Raw genomic sequence first — 19897 nt, forward strand, 5'->3', positions numbered from 1 at the left:
CATTAATGACAATGAACTACCATTTGTTTTTCAAGCACTATCTTTATCTAGTTTTGTTATTGGTATTTTATTTAATCTTGAAAATGAACTGGCAAGCTTCTCTTAGGGATTATCTGGTCCTTGAAATTTTTGTAGGTTAAACTGTTTTCCTGAAGGGACAGAGCTTTAATGACCTTTTATTTTTCTACAATCACTGATTTATTTCTTGAATCAATTTTGATATTTTTATAAAAAATCCACTCTCTAGATTTTCAAGAATATTTAAAATATCTCCACCCCCTTCCTCATTCAAAATGCTAAATGTGTGTTGTCTTTTTTCTAAATCAGACTTGTCTATAGTCTTTCTTATTGTTAAATAAACAGCCTTTGGATTAAGTCTACTATTTTGTTTTGCATTTTATTTTTCTTTTATTTTTAATAAGCCTTCTTACTGTTGACTTTAGGGTATAATTTTTTTCTAACCTTTAGAGTTGACATTCATTCATTCATTCTATATGCTTACTGTGTGACTGGCAATGACTATGTGTAGAAGATTCATACTTGCCTTCAATCTTTGGGTTCTGCTAGGAATACTGCTTTAGCCAAACTGAACCGTTTTTGATATACAGAATCCACAGTCATTCATTTCAGTTTGTAATTTTAGTGTGTTCTTTTTTTAATCTTTAACCATCATGCCAGGTACAAATCAAACAGTAAGGAAATTATGAGAAGAAACAAATTGTAATGTTAGGTATAAATACATTGATAAGTATTATTTTTTTCTTGAGGTACTGGGACCTGGAATTGAACCTGGGACCTTGTACATGGGAAGCCAGTGCTCAACCACTGAGCCATATTGTCTCCCCTGAGTTGTTTTTTTCATTTGTTTGCTTCTTATTTGTTTTTTTGTTTTTAGGAGGCACCGGTAACCAAACCCAGGACCTCCCATGTGGGAAGCAGATGCTTAACCACTTGAGACACATCTGCTCCCAATTTTAGTTTTTATTTCCTTTAATCTAAGTTATACTTAGAAGTGGTTTTAGATTTCTGAATGGCAAATTTCTTTTGGCTACTCTTCATTTCTTTTCTTTCTCTCTCTTTCATTTTTCTTCTAATTTCTAATCTTCTGAATTTCTCACCTTTTGAATGAAGGCCTTCTAACAATAATTATCCTTTACTAATGTTTTTCAGAATGAATTATTCTAACAAGTGGTTATAAAGGCTTTTTGACATTCAAAAAGCCCTCCTCTTACATGAATTCCTTAACAGTAATACTGAAAACTTAATAAGAATGATAGCTAATATTTACTGAGGACATGTATGTCCTAGATACTCTTCCCAAGGCTTTATATAAAATATCTGATTTAGTTTTCACAAAAACCCAGTTAGGTAGGTGTAATTAACACCACTTAAAAATAAGTAAACTGAGGGCCAGAGAGATTGTGTAATTTGCCCAATGCTATACTGTCGGTAATTGGTGGAAAAATATGCCAGGGCTAAAGGCACCTTCACAGAATATTTTAGTAGGTCCATTCTCTGTTAGGAATGCTTAGAAATCTAATAAAATTTGAATGGTAATAGAAGACTTTTCTACATTCATATCAATATTTATCACAAATTCTCTGATGCTTAGTAAACAGTGAGTATGCAGCAAAAAGAATTTCTTATACTAAATTTTCCTCTGGTCTGAATTATGTGATGTTCCATAATGGAAGTGAAAAATCAAGGTTTTCTGACATTATCTACATTACTGTAAGAATTATCTAATACTGAGTGAAGTGTTAACTCCATATAAAAAACTTTTCTATATACTGAACATTCAAGGCTTTCTAACCAATATGAATTCTGTAATGTTCAATGAGCTGTGAGCCAAGAATAAAGGCCTGCCCACATTCTCTACATTCATAGGGTTTGATACCAGGATGAATTCTTTGATGTTCAGTAAGTTGTGAACTACGAATAAAGGCCATTCCACATTCTCTACATTCATAGGGTTTCTCACAAGTATGAATTCGCTGATGATGAGTCAGTTGTGAAACACGAATAAAGGCCTTTCCACATTCCTTACATTCATAGGGTTTGTCACCTGTATGAATTCTTTGATGTTGAGTAAGATATGAACTACGACTAAAGGCCTTTCCACACTCCTTACATTCATAAGGTCTGTCACCAGTATGAACTCTCTGATGTCGAGTAAGCTGTGCATGCTGTCTAAAGGCCTTCCCACATTCCTTACATTCATAGGGTTTTTCCCCAGAATGAATTCTTTGATGTCGAGTAACTTCTGAGCTATGAATAAAGCCCTTCCCACATTCTTTACATTCATAGGGTTTTTCACCAGTATGAATTCTCTGATGCACAGTAAGTTGTGAATGCTGTCTAAAGGCTTTCCCACATTCTTTACACTGATAGGGTCTAGCACCTGTATGAATTCTCTGATGCACAGTAAGTTGTGAGCCACGAATGAAGGCCTTTCCACAGTCTTTACATACGTAGGGTTTCTCACCTGTATGAGTTCTTTGATGCAGAATAAGTTGTGAATGCTGTCGAAAGGTCTTTCCACATTCTTTACATTCATAGGGTTTGACACCAGTGTGAAGTCGTTGATGTAGGATAAGTTCTGAAGTACGACCAAAGGCCTTCCCACATTCCTTACAGTCATAAGGCTTCTCACCTGTATGAATTTTCTGATGTTGAACAAGATGTGAGGCACGACTAAAGGCCTTCCTACATTCCTTACATTCAAAAGGTTTTTCACCAGTATGAATACTCTGATGTTGAGTAAGATGTGAGCCACGGCTAAATGCTTTCCCGCATTCACTACATTCAATCAGTTTCTTACCAGTCTCATTTCTCTGATGAAGAGCTAGGGAAGTATTATGTTCAAAAGAAGGCATGTTTTCATAGGTGATTCTCACTTCCTTGAAATAGCACTCTTGATTTACTTGTCTCTCAAACTGGCCTTTGCATTTCCAGTCATCTCTAAACCTGGAGTCCTGATGATCACAGCATTGAAGGCTTTCTATTATCTCCCAATTGAATGACTCTATTTCAAAAATATCTTTCTGTGGGAATTTCTCATACCGGGACTCCAAGTCTGAAAAATAAGAACAAAAGTTAATACAAGCTGTTCTATTCTATGTGAAAAAACTTCTACAGTAGAATAGGGAGAAAAAATGAAAATAATAAGCATAAAAAGTAAATGGCTTAGATAAGTCTCGCATATTGCTGTGCAATTTCTAAAAGGCACATGAAAGCACAAATATGATGAGAGCATATATGGTGCTAGAAGGGAGCAAGAAAACAAGTTATGCTAAGGGTTCTCAATTTTTATATGATCAGAATCACCCAGGAAGCCTGTTAACAATACAAATGGCCAAGCATCCTCTTAGACTGACTGAAGATCTATAGCAGCAGGGCCAAGATATCTCAATCTCAATCTCTCTCTACCTATTTACCTACTGACCAATCAGCTTACTGACCTAGTGATTTATCTATCCATTAACATGTGTCTGATCCTGGTCAAAATGAAACTCTCAACTTAAACTTTTCCACTGCCTTCTCACTGCACTAAAAATAAATTCCAAACTCATTGCCATGGTTCACTCATTGCATATGACTCTGCAGAGCTAGTCCCTCCTCGTCTTTGTTGTCACTCTGTCTCAACCAAGGGCAATGCATCTTCATATTGACCATCCTTCCCTTTCTTCCATGTGTACTAAACCACAGGCCTCTTCCGTCTCCAAACTCTCATCAGCTTCTTCCATGTATCAGAAATCCTGTCCTGGACTCTTTCTATGGTTGCTCTTCTCATGCTTTAGGTTTCAGATTAAAATTCACACTTTCTCTCCCATGTCTTGTGCCCTGTCTCCATAACACTTTCAGCGATTGTAATTATATTTTCATTTACTTGCTAATCTGTTAATCTGTTCATTTTTTTACTCCCAGAGCTCCTCAAACGCAGAAGTAATGCCTTTATCACAATCAACTGTAACCAACATGGGAAGCAGGCACTCTATCACTTGAGCTATACCTGCTCCCACCAAATAGAGTTTTAACATTAAAAGACAGTAGAGGGAAGCGGATGTGGCTCAACTGATAGAGCGTCTGCTTACCATATAGGAGGTCCAGGGTTCAAACCCAGGGCCTCCTGGCTCATGTGGTGAGCTGGCCCACACATAGTGCTGCAGTACGCAAGGAGTGCCATACCATGCAGGGGTATCCCCCATGTAGAGGAGCCCCACGTGCAAAGAATGTGCTCTGCAAGGAGAGCTGCCCCGCGTGAAAGTACAGCCTGCCCAGGAGTGGCACCACACACATGGAGAGCTGATGCATTAAGATGATACAACAAAAAGAGACACAGATTCCCGGTGCTGCTGACAAGAGTGCCATGCCATACACGGGTGTCCCCCACATTGGGGAGCCCCAAGCGCGAGGAGTGCCATACCACACAGATTCCTGCTGCTGATAAGAATACAAGCGGACACAGACGAACACAGCAAATGGACACAAGAGAGCAGACAATGGGGTGGGGGGAGAAGGAAGACAAAGAAAAGAAAATAGGAACCATACAGATACTAGAAGGAATGTGGATTTTTATTACCTAGGTGTGGGAAAACGTTTATAACAATGAAACAGTGACACACAATCTAAAAGCAACAAAAGAAGACTGATAAATTCAACTATGCAAAGGTGAAAAAACAAACTTTGCACATGACCCAAAACTCCAAAAGCAAAGTCAAAAGATAAATAACAACCAGAGAAAACATTTGAAACTGACCTCATGAATAAGGGGATAATCTTCCTGATTTATAGAAAGTGCTTAAAAACTGAGAAATAAAACCACCAAAATCTAATAGAAAAATGGGGAAAAAGACATCAACAGAAAGTTCACAGAAGTTACACAAATGAAAAGATGTCCAGCTTCACTCAAGATAAGGGAAATGCAAATTAAAATTACACTAAAAGACCCTTTCTCAGCTATCAAAAAGCCGACAACATAATTTATTAGTGAGACTGTGGGAAAATAGGCACTATCACAAATTACTGAGGAGAAGTAAAATGGTGTGACCATTCATACTGGAATGAACTTTACAGTGCTCAGTAAATTGCAGCAGTTATTCTCCCATCGCCGAAAGTATATGTGTGGTTTCACTGGAAAAAAGCATAAAAACAAAACAAAATAACTGTTCATCAGTAGGATGTGTGAGTAGTAATACAAAGTCAAGTGAAAATAAACCTTCTCAGTACAATAGTTGAAATAAGGAGATAAAGAAAAGACAACTGTGTCTTTACAAGTAAGAGAATAAGTGAGTGGTTTTGGCAGTCCCACTCTTATTAATAATTAATTTTCCTATCCTGCTCAATCATCCCTACAGACATTTGAAAAGTACTATATTTTCCCAGAAAAACCTTCTCAGATTGTGGGTCTCCCTCCAGTTCCTGCCTAATTTTCTGCATGAGAAAAATGCTCTAGAGACTTATCTACCCTCACTGTCACCACTGCTTCACCTATCACTTTCTCTTTAAGTCTCTCCTCAAAGGCACACACCTCAACATCCCAGTGCACCACTCCTGCCAAAGCTGTGGACACCTTCACTCTTATTGAGGTTGACGATCTCATTTGCTTAATCATCATGTTGCCAAATTTAACAGACAATCCTCAGAACTCATCCTAGTAGCAGGTGACTGCTCTCCCTTTGCTCAGTTCTCAGAATTCTGCACTCTTCTGGTAATCCTTCTACTTCAATGATCACTCCTTGGTCTCTGAGGCTGCAGCCTTCTCTTTTTCCTTCTAATGTCCCAATGCATATGTGCTCCAGGGCACAGTCCTTGGTCTCTTTCACTCCTACTAGGTGATCTCAGCCACATGGATGGCTTTAAAAAATCACCATCATTTCTATCTCTGGTACTACTTTCTATCCTGAGCTCTGGACTCATTCATTGTGCTGCTTGCTACCATCCCAATGTGAATGCCTAACAGGAAGCTCTAAAACAATATGCCAGAAGCAGAATTCTTGTGTTCTCCCTTCTGGACCCACACTTCCTCTCCCTTACCCCATATCTCAATATGACTACCTTTCACAAGGCTGTTCAAGTCTCCAGAAACTAGAGGGTCATTCTTTATTCCTTTCCTTCCCTCAATTATGGTAAAAATTTAATTGGAAACACTAACAGAACAGAAATATAGAATATAACTTGAAAACCAATAGAGAAAAAGGGAAAAAATTCAGTGGGAAAAATGAGGAGACAGAGCATATTTTGCATAGTCTCAAAGTATCTCCTCCTAAGATATTTACCAATTACAAAGGGAAAAATATAGGGGAGAAACCTGACAGAAATGACCTTACCCAAGTGATCAAAGTTAACACCAACAGTAATAAGCCATACTGACATTAGGTAACTCCCGCTATGATGCACTGAAAAAGACAAAATATAACTTCTGTGGAATTCTAACAAAAATGCATAACCTCAATCTAATAGTGAGACATCATCAGGCAAACCTAAAGTGAGAGACATTCTACAAAATAAAATTCATCAAAAATATCAAGGTCAAGCCAAATGTAGAACTGCCACATGACCTGACAATCCTGCTACTAGGAATATATTCAGAAGAACTGAAAAGTAGGGATGCAGATATTTGCACACCGATGTTCATAGCAGCATTTTCCACAACTGCTAAAAGATGGAAACAACCTAAGTGCCCATCAACCAATACATGGATAAACAAAATATGGTATATACATATGATGGACTACTATTCAGCTATAAGAAGAAATGAATTGGGGAAGTACATGAAAACATGGAGGAAACTTGAGGACATTATGTTGAATGAAATAAGCCATACACAAAAGGATGGATATTGTATGGTCTCATTGATATGAACTAAATATGATGAGTAGACTTATGGAGCTGAACTATGAAGTATAGGCTGGTGGGAGACAGAATATGGGTTGAAGTGGGGAGCTGATGTTGGATGTATATAGAATGTTAAATAAGGTCAATTGTAAATAATGGATGGAGTTGATGATAGCATATTATAATGAGTGTAACAAACACTGGATTTGGATGTGATTGTGACTGAAACAGATAGTCTAGGGAGGTTAATGTAGTTGGAGGACAGCTGGAGGATAACCTAGGGACTGTATAACAGTGATTTTGGCTGTAGATGAGGATTGTGGTTAATAATATAAATACAGGAATATCTACTACAAGGTGTTAAGATGGTAATACATGGGAAAAATATAACTGATATAACTTATAAACTTACAGTTAATAATGTACTATTTTGCAGCAAAAGCAAAGAAAGTACTATATTAATGCTAAAGGTAAAAAAATATGGAATTTAGTTTTATGAGATATGAATATGATTAAGCATTTTCTCTTTATTTTCTTCATTAACAAGGAGAACTTGAACATGCTATTTAACCAATTTGTGTTCATCTGCCTATCTTTCTAAATACTCGAGGAAGAACTGAATATGTTTTTAGGATAAAATGCCTAGACAGAATTTTTTGGAGTAATGCTTCTATATCTTGTAAAGCTGCCTTTTGTTAGTTATTTTAATTTCTGAATTTGAAATAAAGTTTACTAAAAAAAAAAAAAAATCTACCACACTAATGAAAGAAGTTGTCGATGTGGGAAAAGTGGGGAGTGGGGAGAGTGGGGCATATGGGAACCTCCTATATTTTTTAATGTAACATTTTGTGATCTATATATCTTTTAAAAATTAATTTAAAAATATTTTAAAAATATATCAAGGTCATGTCATTTGCATCTATAGTTATGCTATCTGTAATAACTTGTCAGTGCTTGTGGCTCAAGCAGTTGACTGCCTGCCTCCCATATGGGAGGTCCTGGGTTCAGTTCCAGGTGCCTCCTTAAAAAAAACAAAAGAAAACGAGAAAACCAACTCAAGGGAGCTGATGTGGCTCAGTGGTTGATCACCAGCTTCTCATATACCAGGTCCCAGTACCTCAAAAAAAAAGATATTTTGCTTCTGTGAGAACATTTATATACTCACAACTATGTTTCTGTAAACAGCTGCAGTTAAAAATAAAACACTGAAAATTTTCATTTAAAAAAAGTATCAAAGTCATGAAAGACAAGGAAAGACTAAAGAACTGTCACAGATTGGAGGTAGCTAATGAAACACAACTAAATGTAATGTGTGATCCTGAAACAGAAAAAGGATATGAGAGAAATAGAGATAAAATTCAAATAAGATTGGTAGATTAATTAATAGTATTGTAACAAGGTTAATTTCCTGGTTTTGATAACTGTACTATGGTTATACAAAATGTTTACATTAGGGGAAGATAGGTGAAGGACATATGAGAATTCTCTAATAATTTTGTAAATTTTATATAAGCCCAAAATTAATTCAAAATATAAAAAGTTAAAAGCAAAACATATCCTTATCTTGAAATCAATTCCATTTCCAATAGGATCTAAAAGAATAAAATATCTAGGAATAAATTTAACCAAGGATATAAAAGATGTAGACATTAAAATCAATAAAACAGGGAAGTGATGGTTCAAGCAGCTGGGCTCCCATCTACCATATAGGAGGTCCAGGGTTCATGCCAGGGCTCCTGGTGAAGCCAAGCTGGCCCGTGTGGTGAGCCGGCCCACGCGGAGTGCTGGCCTGCGCAGAGTGCTGTCCCATGCAAGAGTGCTAGCCCACGCGGAGAGCTGGTACATCAAGAATACACAACAAAAAGAGACACAGAGGAGAGAGTAAGAGGCACAACAGATGACGGAGCTGAGGTGGCACAAGAGAATAATCGCCTCTCTCCCCTCTGGAAGGTCTCAGGATCAGTTTCTGGAGCCGCCTAATGAGAATATAAGCAGACACAGAAGAACACACAGCAAACGGACATAGAGCAGACAATGGGGGAAGGGAGAGGAATAGATAAAGCTTTAAAAAAAAGAAAACTACAAAACATTGCTAAAAGAAATTAAAGACCTAAATAAATGGAAAGATATCTCTGCTGATGAATTGGAAGACTTAATATTGTTAAGATGACAATATAGGGAAGCAGACTTGGCCCAGTGGTTAGGGCGTCCATCTACCACATGGGAGGTCCGCGGTTCAAACCCTGGGCCTCCTTGACCCATGTGGAGCTGGCCCATGCGCAGTGCTGATGTGCGCAAGGAGTGCCGTGCCACACGGGTGTCCCCGTGTAAGGGAGGCCCACGCGCAAGGAGTGCGCCCCATAAGGAGAGTTGCCCAGCGCGAAAGAAAGTACAGCCTCCCTAAGGATGGTGTCGCGCACACGGAGAGCTGACACAACAAGATGACGCAACAAAAAGAAACAGATTCCCATGCCGCTGACAACAACAGAAGTGGACAAAGAAGATGACGCAGCAAACAGACACAGAGAACAGACAACCGGGGTGGGGGTGGGGCAGGGGGGTGGGGGGGGGAGGTGAGATAAATAAATAAATAAATCTTAAAAAAAAAAAAAGATGACAATATAACTCAAAGTGATTTACACAGTCAATGCAACCACAATCAAAATTCCAGCAGCCTTTTTTGCAGAAATGGAAAAGCCAATCATCAAATTAATATGGAAAGGCAAGGGGCCCCAAATGGCTGAAACTATCTTGAAAAAATAACAAGACTGAAAGACTCACACTTCCTGATTACAAAATTTACTACAAAGCTACAGTAATCAAAACACTGTGGTACTGGTACAAGGACAGACATACTGATCAATGGAACAGAATTGAGAATTCAGAAATAAACTCACAATTCTATGATCAACTGATTTTCAACAAGGGTGCCAAGTCCACTCAATGGGGGAAATAATAGTCTCTTCAACAAATGGTCTTGATAAAATTGGGATATCTACATGCAAAAGAATGAAATTTCACATCATATTTAAAAATATTAACTCAAAGGGGATCAACAACCTAACGTATAAAAGCTAAAACCATACAACTATTAGAAGAAAGCATAGGGGACCTTGTATTAAGCAATGGATTCCTAGGTATGACATCAGAAGCACAAGCAACAAAAGAACAAATATACACATTGGACTTCATCAAAATAAAAAACTTTTGTGTGGGAAGCAGATTTGGCTCAACTGATAAAGCATCCACATACCACATGGGAGGTCCAGGGTTCAAACCCAGGGCCTCCTGGCCCATGTGAAGAGCTGGCCAACACGTAGTGCTAATGTGTCCAAGGAGTGCCCTGCCATGCAGGGGTGTCCCCTGCGTAGGGGAGCCCCATGCACAAGGAATGCACCCTGTAAGGAGAGCTGCCCTGCACGAAAAAAGTGTAGCCTGCCCAGGAGTGGCGCTGCACACATGGAGATCTGATGCAGCAAGATAATGCAACAAAAAAGAGATGCAGTTTCCCAGTGCTGCTGGATAGTGCAAGCAGATGCAGAAGAACACACAGTGAATGGACACAGAGAGCAGACAATGGAGGGCGGGGGAGAGAGGAGGAGAGAGAAATAAAATAAATCTTAAAAAAAAATAAAATAGGGAAATGGACTTTGGCCCAGTGGTTAGGGCGTCCGTCTACCATATGGGAGGTCCGCGGTTCAAACCCCGGGCCTCCTTGACCCGTGTGGAGCTGGCCATGTGCAGCGCTGATGCGCGCAAGGAGTGCCGTGCCACGCAAGGGTGTCCCCCGCGTGGGGGAGCCCCACGCGCAAGGAGTGCGCCCGTGAACGAGAGCCGCCCAGCGTGAAAAGAAAGAGCAGCCTGCCCAGGAATGGCGCCGCCCACACTTCCCGTGCCGCTGACGACAACAGAAGCGGACAAAGAAACAAGACGCAGCAAATAGACACCAAGAACAGACAACCAGGGGAGGGGGGGAAATTAAATAAATAAATAAATCTTTAAAAAAAAAAAAATAAAATAAAATAAAAATTTTTGTGCATCAAAGATCATTACCAAGAAAGTGAAAACATAACCAACAGAATGGGAGAAAATTGTGAACCCTGTATCAGATAAAGGTTCAATATCCAGGATATATAAAGAACTGCTGTAACTTAACAACAAAAAGACAAACAACCTAATTAAAAAATGGGCAAAGACCTTGAATAAACATTTCTCCAAAGAAGATAAACAAATGGCTAATGAGGACATGAAAAGATGTTCAACATCATTTGTCATTAGGGAAATACAAATGAAATCCAGAATGAGATACCACTGTCTACTCTCTAGAATGGCTAGTACTTAAAGGAAAATAAGTGTTGGCAAGGATGCAGAGAAACAGGCACCCTCACACATTGTTGGTGGGAATATAAAATGGTACAGTTGCTAAGGAAAACAGTTTGGCAGTTCCCCAGAAAGTTAAGTATAAAATTACCGTATGACCTGGCTATTCTACTTTTAGTTATATACCCAAAGAATTGAAAACAGGGACTCAAACAGATATTTGTACACCAATGTTCATAGCAGCTTTATTTACAACAGCCAAAAGGTGGTAGCAACCCTAGTGTCTATCAACAGATGACTGGATAAACAAAATGTGATACATGCCTACAATGGACTGTTATTCAGTCATAAAAAGGAACGAAGTTCTGATACATGTTGCTATGGATGAACCATGAAGATGTCATGTTGAGTGAAATAAGCCAAACACTAAAAGGACAGATATTGTACAACTTTACTTATAGAAATAACCACAATATGCAAATTCAGAGACAGAAAGTTGATGACAGGTTACCAAAGAACGGTAGAGGGGAAATGGGGAGTTAATGCTTTAATGGGTGCAGAGTTTCTGTTTGGGGTAATGGAAAAGTCTTGGTTTGGATGATGGTGATGGTAGCACAATATTGAGAGTGTAATTAATATCACTGAATTGTACACTTGACAACAGTTAAGGTGAGAAATTTTGTGTTACGTATATTATCAGAATAAAAATTTAAAAACAAACAAAACAAAATAAAACTGCCAAATCCTTACAAAAGAAAATATAAATTCTATTTTGGACTTGAAGTTGGTGGAGAAAAAAGGCTTAAGCACACTTTTAAAAGTCAAATTAAAGACTATTCTATTACAAAGCAATAGGAAATAAGACTTCAAAATCACTTGAAAGAAGAAAGAGCAAAATAGGAGTAGCTGGAAATAAAGAACATAAAATATAAAACAAAATGGCAGGAATAAGAACAGACATATTAATGATCACAATAAATGAGAATTGATTCAATTCCTTTATTAAAGTCAAGAAATGTCAGATTATTCAAAGAGGAAACTCAGAATCCTGTTAATCATGAACAGACACTTAAAACAAAGTGGCACTGGGAAGCGGACGTGGCTCAACCGATAGAGCATCTGCCTATCATATGGGAGGTCCAGGGTTCAAACCCAGGGCCTTATGGCCCATGTGGTGAGCTTGCCCATGCACAGTGCTGCCACATACAAAGAATGCCGTGCCACGCACAAGGAGTGTTGTGCCAAGCAGGGGTGTCCCCCATTTAGGGGAGCCCCACATGCAAGAGTGAGAAAAAAGTGCAGCCCACCCAGGAGTGGCACCACACACACGGAGAGCTGATGCAGCAAGAGAGCGCAACAAAAAGAGACACAGATCCTGGTGCTGCAGAGAATGCAAGCGGACACAGAAGAACACACCGCAAATGGACACAGAGAACAGACAATGCTTGGGGGCGGGGGGAGAAATAAATAAAAATAAATTTTTTAAAAAAGTGGCACTAATTTAAGAAAAAGGATACACAAAGATATGTCATCATTATTTAAGCCAATAAAAGGAGGGCATTTGATATTATTATCAGAAAAAAGAATAGCAATCAGGTTAAAAACAGTAAGTAGGAAAATAAAGGATGGAGTCTATTGATAATTTTCATCTTTACAAAAATGTAAAATGTAGTAGCAAAATATATAATGTTAAGAAACAGGGAAGTGGATGTGGCTCAAGGGATAGGGCTTCCACCTACCATATGGGAGGGCCCGGGTTTGATCCCTGGGGCCTCCTGGTGAAAAAAAGAAGAGAAAGTATGCCTACACAGTGAGCCAGTGCCCACGTGGTCAGCCAGTGCCCACACAAGTGAGTCACGCAGCAAGATGATCACACAACAAAAGAAAGAAAAAGGGAAGAGTCAAGGTGAAGCACAGCAGAAACCAGGAACTGCAGTGGTGCAGCTGAAAGGGAACCTCTCTCCACATCAGAGACCCCCAGGATTGAATTCCAGTGAATCCTAGAGGAGAAAAAATGAGAAGACCAAAAAGAGAAATAGATACAGAAGATCACACAGCAAATGGACACAGACAGCAAAAACAGCAGGGTGGGGGGAGGGAAGAGGGAATCGATCAATCAATCAATCTTTAAAAAAAAACAGTTCTCAAAATCTAACAGTACAAGTACAGAGAAAGCTAAAAGGATATGCAGATTCTAACTAATATAATCACAAGGCTCAGCGTTAAAAAAGTGGCAAGTACCCTATCCAAGGAACACTCTTTTTAAATATGCAGGGAATATTTTCCAAATCTGGAACACCTTGACTTATGACAGGTAAGTGGAAGAGAGAAGGTGGTGAAATGATTTCTTCTCTGGGCTGAGAAAAAATACCTGCCACCAAAGAATTCCATACACACTGGGAAGTATCCTTCAAGAAAGAAGGTGGGATAAAGACATTTTCAGGTAGTCAAGAAACAGAGAATTTGCCAAGAGCACATCTTTTTTTTTTTTTTTTTTTTTTAAAGATTTATTTATTTATTTAATCCCCCCCTCCCCTGGTTGTCTGTTCTCGGTGTCTATTTGCTGCGTCTTGTTTCTTTGTCCGCTTCTGTTGTCGTCAGCGGCACGGGAAGTGTGGGCGGCGCCATTCCTGGGCAGGCTGCTCTTTCTTTTCACGCTGGGCGGCTTTCCTCACGGGCGCACTCCTTGCACGTGGGGGAGGGCCCCACGTGGGGGACATGCCTGCGTGGCACGGCACTCCTTGCGCGTGTCAGCACTGCGCATGGGCCAGCTCCACACGGGTCAAGGAGGCCCGGGGTTTGAACCGCGGACCTCCCATATGGTAGACGGACGCCCTAACCACTGGGCCAAAGTCCGTTTCCCAAGAGCACATCTTGAAAGGAAATTTCAAGGGTGAAAATAATCTTGGATAAAAATAAACATGACAATAATAGCAGAGAAGTCGGAAGGGGGTTAAATGATAATATTAAGTATTCTAAGATTTTAATATTGTCCAGGCAAAGAATATAAATGCCAATAATAATGCCAGCCAGCATTTAGATAGTTATCATTGTTAGCTGCCATTGTTGTAGGCACTTTCACATCCTTATCTCATGTAACAGCCCCAATAACTATATGAGGTAAATACTATTTTTATCCCATTTGCAAAAGGAGAAAACTGAGGCACAGAGAACTTAAATAATTTACCAAAACTCAAAGAGCTACTAAGTGGCAGAGGCAGAATTTGAACTCAGCTGACTCCATGCTGTGCCCTCAACTACTACACAGCCCTACCTCTCAAAGTTAATAGAAGTGAATAAATGAATTGCTTAAGAAGGTAAAATGAGAAGCAATGTTAAGAAAACAAGTATTTTAAGGAATGAAGATACTTGTGTAAATCTACATGCAGCAAGCAAAAGGATCCAAAGTACCAGTAAAGGGCAGCCACTGGGGAAGAAGTAGGAGCAACGTGGGAGGAAAATGCGAGTGAAGAAAAGAATAGAGGGGAATGAATGAGATAAGAGGGAGGTTTCTTTAGTCGCTCATGCTGACAAGGACTTCCGGACTTCCATCTTCACATCTTCACATATCAGGCCTTTATTCCATAGCTTTGGGTAGGGCTTTAAGGAGTCCTTCCCAACAATATTAACTAAAGTTCCTGCTATCAGTTGACTCGCCCACTGGGCAATTATCCCCAACAACCTCCCCCCCCCCCCCCCCCCGGATCAGCCAGTTCTTGCTTACCTGGGCACCACTGTCCTGTCATACCATTTGCAATCACCCAGGGCTCTTTCCCTTGTTCCAATAAGGAGATGACATCAGGCTTAGAAATGGAAAGTCCTGTTTTAGGAAAAGAAATGGGACATGATCATGCTGTTCAAAAACTCGAATCCAGTTCCTTGTTCACCAGGGAAGAGAGGAATGAAGATGGGCAGGTGGAGGTGCCCAGTGGAATTATCTATTTCCAAATCCCGCAAAATGGTTTTTTGGTTTTTTTTTTAGTGTTTGATGTTATAGCTTTTATTTTATTAAAAAAAAATTTTTTTTAAAGATACATAGATCACAAAAAATGTTACATTAAAAAATATAAGAGGTTCCCATATACCCCATGCCCCACAACCCCTACTCCTCCCACATCAAAAACCTCTTTCATCATTGTGGCACATTCATTGCATTTGGTGACTACATTTTGGAGCACTGCTGCACCTCATGGATTATAGTTTACATTGTAGTTCACACTCTCCCCCAGTCCATTCAGTTTGTTATGGCAGCATATATAATATCTAGCATCTGACCCTGCAACATCATTTAGGACAATCCAAGTCCCAAAAATGCCCCCACATCACATCTCTTCTTCCCTCTTCCTGTTCTCAACAACTGCTGTGGCCAGTGTCTCCACATCAATGATACAATTTTTGTCCATTGCTAGAGTCACAATAGTTCTATAATAGAATACCAGTAAGTCCACTCTAATCCATATTTTATTCCTCTAGTTTAAAGTGAATACAGGGAAGCGGACTTGGCCCAATGGATAGGGCATCTGTCTACCACATGGGAGGTTCGCGGTTCAAACCCCGGGCCTCCTTGACCCATGTGGTGAAGCTGGCCCACGTGCAGTGCTGATGCGCACAAGGAGTGCCGTGCCACGCAGGGGTGTCCCCATGTAGGGGAGGCCCACGCGCAAGGAGTGCGCCCCATAAGGAGAGCCGCCCAGCACAAAAGATAGTACAGCCTGCCCAGGAATGGCACTGCACACACAGAGAGCTGATGCAACAAAAAGAGACACATTCCGGGAAGCAGACTTGGCCCAATGGATAGAGTGTCTGCCTACCACATGGGAGGTCCGCGGTTCAAACCCCGGACCTCTTTGACCTGTGTGGAGCTGGCCCATGCGCAGTGCTGATGTGCGGAAGGAGTGCCCTGCCACGCAAGCGCGAAAGAAAGTGCAGCCTGTCCAGGAGTGGCGCTGCACACACGGAGAGCTAACACAACAAGATGAAACAACAAAAAGAAACACAGATTCCCAGTGCCACTGATAAGGATAGAAGTGGTCACAAAAGAACACAGTGAATGGACACAGAGAGCAGACAACTGGGGGGGGGGAGGGGAGAGAAATAAATAAAAAATAAATCTTAAAAAAAATAAAAATAAATAAAAAAAAAAAAGACACATTCCTGTGCTGCTGACAACAGAAGCAGACAAAGAAGATCATGCAGCAAATAGACAACTGGGGTGGGGTGGGCGAGAAGATGGGGAGATTAAATAAATAAATGTGAATACAAATGCCCACAAAAGTGTTTTGACAATTCCCGTGGGAACAGAGAGCTGGAATTCAGTCAGAAACATGTAAGTCTCCGTAGACATTCATAATGAACTAGAAATTCCAGAAGGCCAGTCCTAAATTATTTAGGTAGATTATCTATGGTGGTTATTCTCCATTTGCCTCCCTCACCTGCAATTCATTCCTTGTGGCTGCTTGTCCTGCTCTGTGCCCCAGACAGCTTATCTAAGGACTATATTACCCTTGCCCTACAATTTCTCTTTGGGTCTGACAGATGGGAAGTGTCAGCAGGAGGTCAGTGGGCAAGAGGAGAGAGAGCCAAGTGTTATTTCTTATCCTCTCTCTCTCCCTACTTTTAAAAAATTTTTGCTTTAGTTGTATTTTTGCCTATTATTAACATCTTCTAACATTAACATACATTTGTTTAGTTTCAAGGAAAAACAGCCTTATATATGCAATATTACACATATTCATATTTCACATGAGGTTTTACAATACTACAGTCCCGTGCTACATTTTTTAGCTTTCCTTCTAGTAATAAACATGACCTTAGTTCTTCCCTTTCAACCACTATCATACCCATATTCTAGCATTGCTGGTTACAAACACTATGATGTGCTTTCAACATTTCTGTTCATTTCCAAAGATTTACAAACGATGTTTTTACCAATTCTGCACATATTAACCCCCAGCTTTCCATTTGCTAACCTCATTCTCCTTCTGGTGACCTATATTCTAGTTACTAATGCCATAAGTTTACACAATATATTTAGTTCATAATAGCACAATCATACAGTATTTGTCCCTTTGTGTCTGGCTTGCTTCACACAACATAATGTCCTCCAGGTTCATCCATGTTGTCAATATGCTTCACAACTTCATTTTTTCTTACAGCTGTATAATATTCCATCATATGTATACACCAAAATTTGTTTATCCTTTTGCCGGTTGATGGACACCTGGGTTGTTTCCATCTTTTGGCAATTGTGAATAATGCTGCTGTGAACATCAGTGTACAGATGTCTGTTCATGTTACTGCTCTCATTTCTTCTGGGTAAATATATATCTAGCAGTGGTCTTTCCAGGTCACATGGCAAGTCTACATTCAACTTTCTTAGGAACTGCCAAATAGTCCTCTGTAGTGGCTGTACCATTGAACATTACCACCAACAGTAAATAAGCATTCCTATCTCTCCACATCTTCTCCAACACTTGTATTTTTCTGTCTTTTTGTTTGTTTTAATAGACTATAGATGATTTTTAAATTAAAAAAAAATTTTAAATAGAACACAAGGAATGTTAAATAAAAAACATAAACAAAAAACGTAAGAGGTTCCCATAAAACCCACTCCCCACATCATTTTTGTAAATTGTATTTTTTTGAAGATATGTACATCACAAAAAAACTGTTACACTAAAAAATATAAGAGGTTCCTGTATACCCCCCACCCCCCACCTCACTCCTCCCACACCAAAAACCTCCCTCATCATTGCAGCACCCTCACTGCACTCAGTGAACACATTTTGGGGCACTGCTGCACTACACAGGTAATAGTTTATCCTGTAGTTCGCACTTGCCCCCATTCAGTGGGTTGTGGCAGGATATATAAAGTCCAGCATCTGACCCTGCAATATAATTAAGGCAACTCAAAATCCCCAAAATGCTCCCACATCACATCTCTTCTACCCTCTCCCTGCCCTCAGCAACTACTGTGGCCACTTTCTCCACCTCGATGCTAAAATTTCTTCTACTACTCGTCACAATAGTTTTATAGTAGAATATCAGTAAGTCCACTCTAGTCCACATTTTATTCCTCCATTCTGTGGACCATGGGATGGCAATGTCCCCTCCACCTCTAGATCAAGAGGGGCTTAGATTTCACATGGATGATGGATGCAATTCCTCTGCTTACAGTTGTAGGCACTCTTGATTGCCTGGTGTGGTAGTTGACCATCTTCACCTCCCTGTTAGCTGACCTGGGTAACACCAACGAACCAGAGAGTAGGCGTCACCACTCTGCTAAGGCTCAGGGCCCAGCTGGCACATGGGCAATCCAGAGATTCAAGTCGCCTGAGCACGGACCATCCCTAGCGCCAACCACAGGTTCAGTAAAAGTGACAGAAAAGGCATGTGTAGAAAAGCCACATCTGAGTCCAGCTCCGTCACACTCAGGAGCACAAATTCCAAAGTCGGGCCCTCTGTCATGGCACAGAGCTCCAAATCCATCTGCCATGATGATATACCTTGTGGATCTCCACAGCCTTCAGAAGAACCAGTACCTAGGCTTGTATCTATTTTGGCTTTTTCTGGGGTCCTGCTGAGGTGTGTGTAAGCGCGACCCCTTGGATGACCGCCCAACTCTTTTTTGAAGACTTAGCCATATCAGCTCATTTGTCTTTGTCATTACCCCCTTTTATTCTAGGTCAAAGAGCAGTTTTTAACACTTGATCCAACATGTAGGCTGAGATATTCTGCTGGTCTGAGTTGACCCTTTTATTTGAGGTCTCTTTGTCTTTTTAATAGAGGCCATTCTAATAGGTGTGAAATGATATCTCACTGTAGTGATAATTTGCATTTTCCTAATTGCTAGAGATGTTAAACATTTTTTCATGTGTTTTTTCATCATTTGTATTTCTTCTTTGGACAAATGTCTGTTCAAGTCTTTTGCCCATTTTTTAATTGGTTCATTTGTCTTTTTTTGTTGAGTGTAGCATCTTTTTTTTTTTCATTTTTAAAGAAGTTTTAGATTACATAAATGTTACATCAAAAATATAGGGGATTCCCATATACCCTACTCTCTCTCCCTCCCACACTTCCCCATTAACATCTTTCATTAGTGTGGTACATTTGCTAAAATTGATGAACACATATTAAAGCACTACTAGGCATGGTCTATGGCTTACATTATGGTTTACACTTTGCACCACACAATCTTATAGGTTTTGAGAAAATGTATAATGGCGTGTATACATCATTGCACTTTCACATATCATCTCTTTATATATTATGGATATTAAACCCTTATCAGATATGTGATTTCCCAATATTTTTTTCCCATTGAGTCACCTCCTTTTTATCCTTTTTTTAAAAAAAATTATTTTTATTTATTTCTCTCCCCTTCCACCCCTATCCCCACCCCAGTTGTCTGTTCTCTGTGTCCATTTGCTGTGTGTTCTTCTTTTTGTCCACTTCTGTTGTTGTCAGTGGCACGGGAATCTGTGTGTTTTTTTTTGTTGTGTCCTCTTATTGTGTCAGCTCTCCGTGTGTGTGGCACCATTCCTGGGCAGGCTGCACTTTCTTTCACACTGGGCGGCTCTCCTTACAGGGCACACTCCTTGTGCGTGGGGCTCCCCTATGCGGGGGACACCCCTGCGTGGCAGGGGACTTCTTGCATGCATCAGCACTGCACGTGGGCCAGCTCCACACGGGTCAAGGAGGCGTGGGGTTTGAACTGCGGACCTCCCATATGGTAGATGGA

At 40.0% G+C, this 19897-nt stretch overlaps 1 protein-coding gene across 11 annotated transcripts in view; it reads right to left on the reverse strand.

The window, feature by feature from the left end:
- Positions 1 to 624: 624 nt before the first annotated feature.
- Positions 625 to 19897, reverse strand: part of ZNF565 (zinc finger protein 565) — a 48973-nt gene continuing 29700 nt past the window's right edge. For all 11 annotated transcript variants that reach the window (XM_058279366.2, XM_058279367.2, XM_004448900.5 and 8 more), the window contains 2 exons: positions 14882 to 14977; positions 625 to 3076 (listed from right to left, as the gene is read on the reverse strand). In XM_058279366.2, the coding sequence (XP_058135349.1) occupies positions 1809 to 3076; positions 14882 to 14977 (1364 nt within the window). In that variant the 3' untranslated portion in view covers positions 625 to 1808. The remainder of the gene's footprint in view (positions 3077 to 14881; positions 14978 to 19897) is intronic.

This window comes from Dasypus novemcinctus, chromosome 18, assembly GCF_030445035.2.
Source record: "Dasypus novemcinctus isolate mDasNov1 chromosome 18, mDasNov1.1.hap2, whole genome shotgun sequence".
NCBI lineage: Eukaryota > Metazoa > Chordata > Mammalia > Cingulata > Dasypodidae > Dasypus > Dasypus novemcinctus.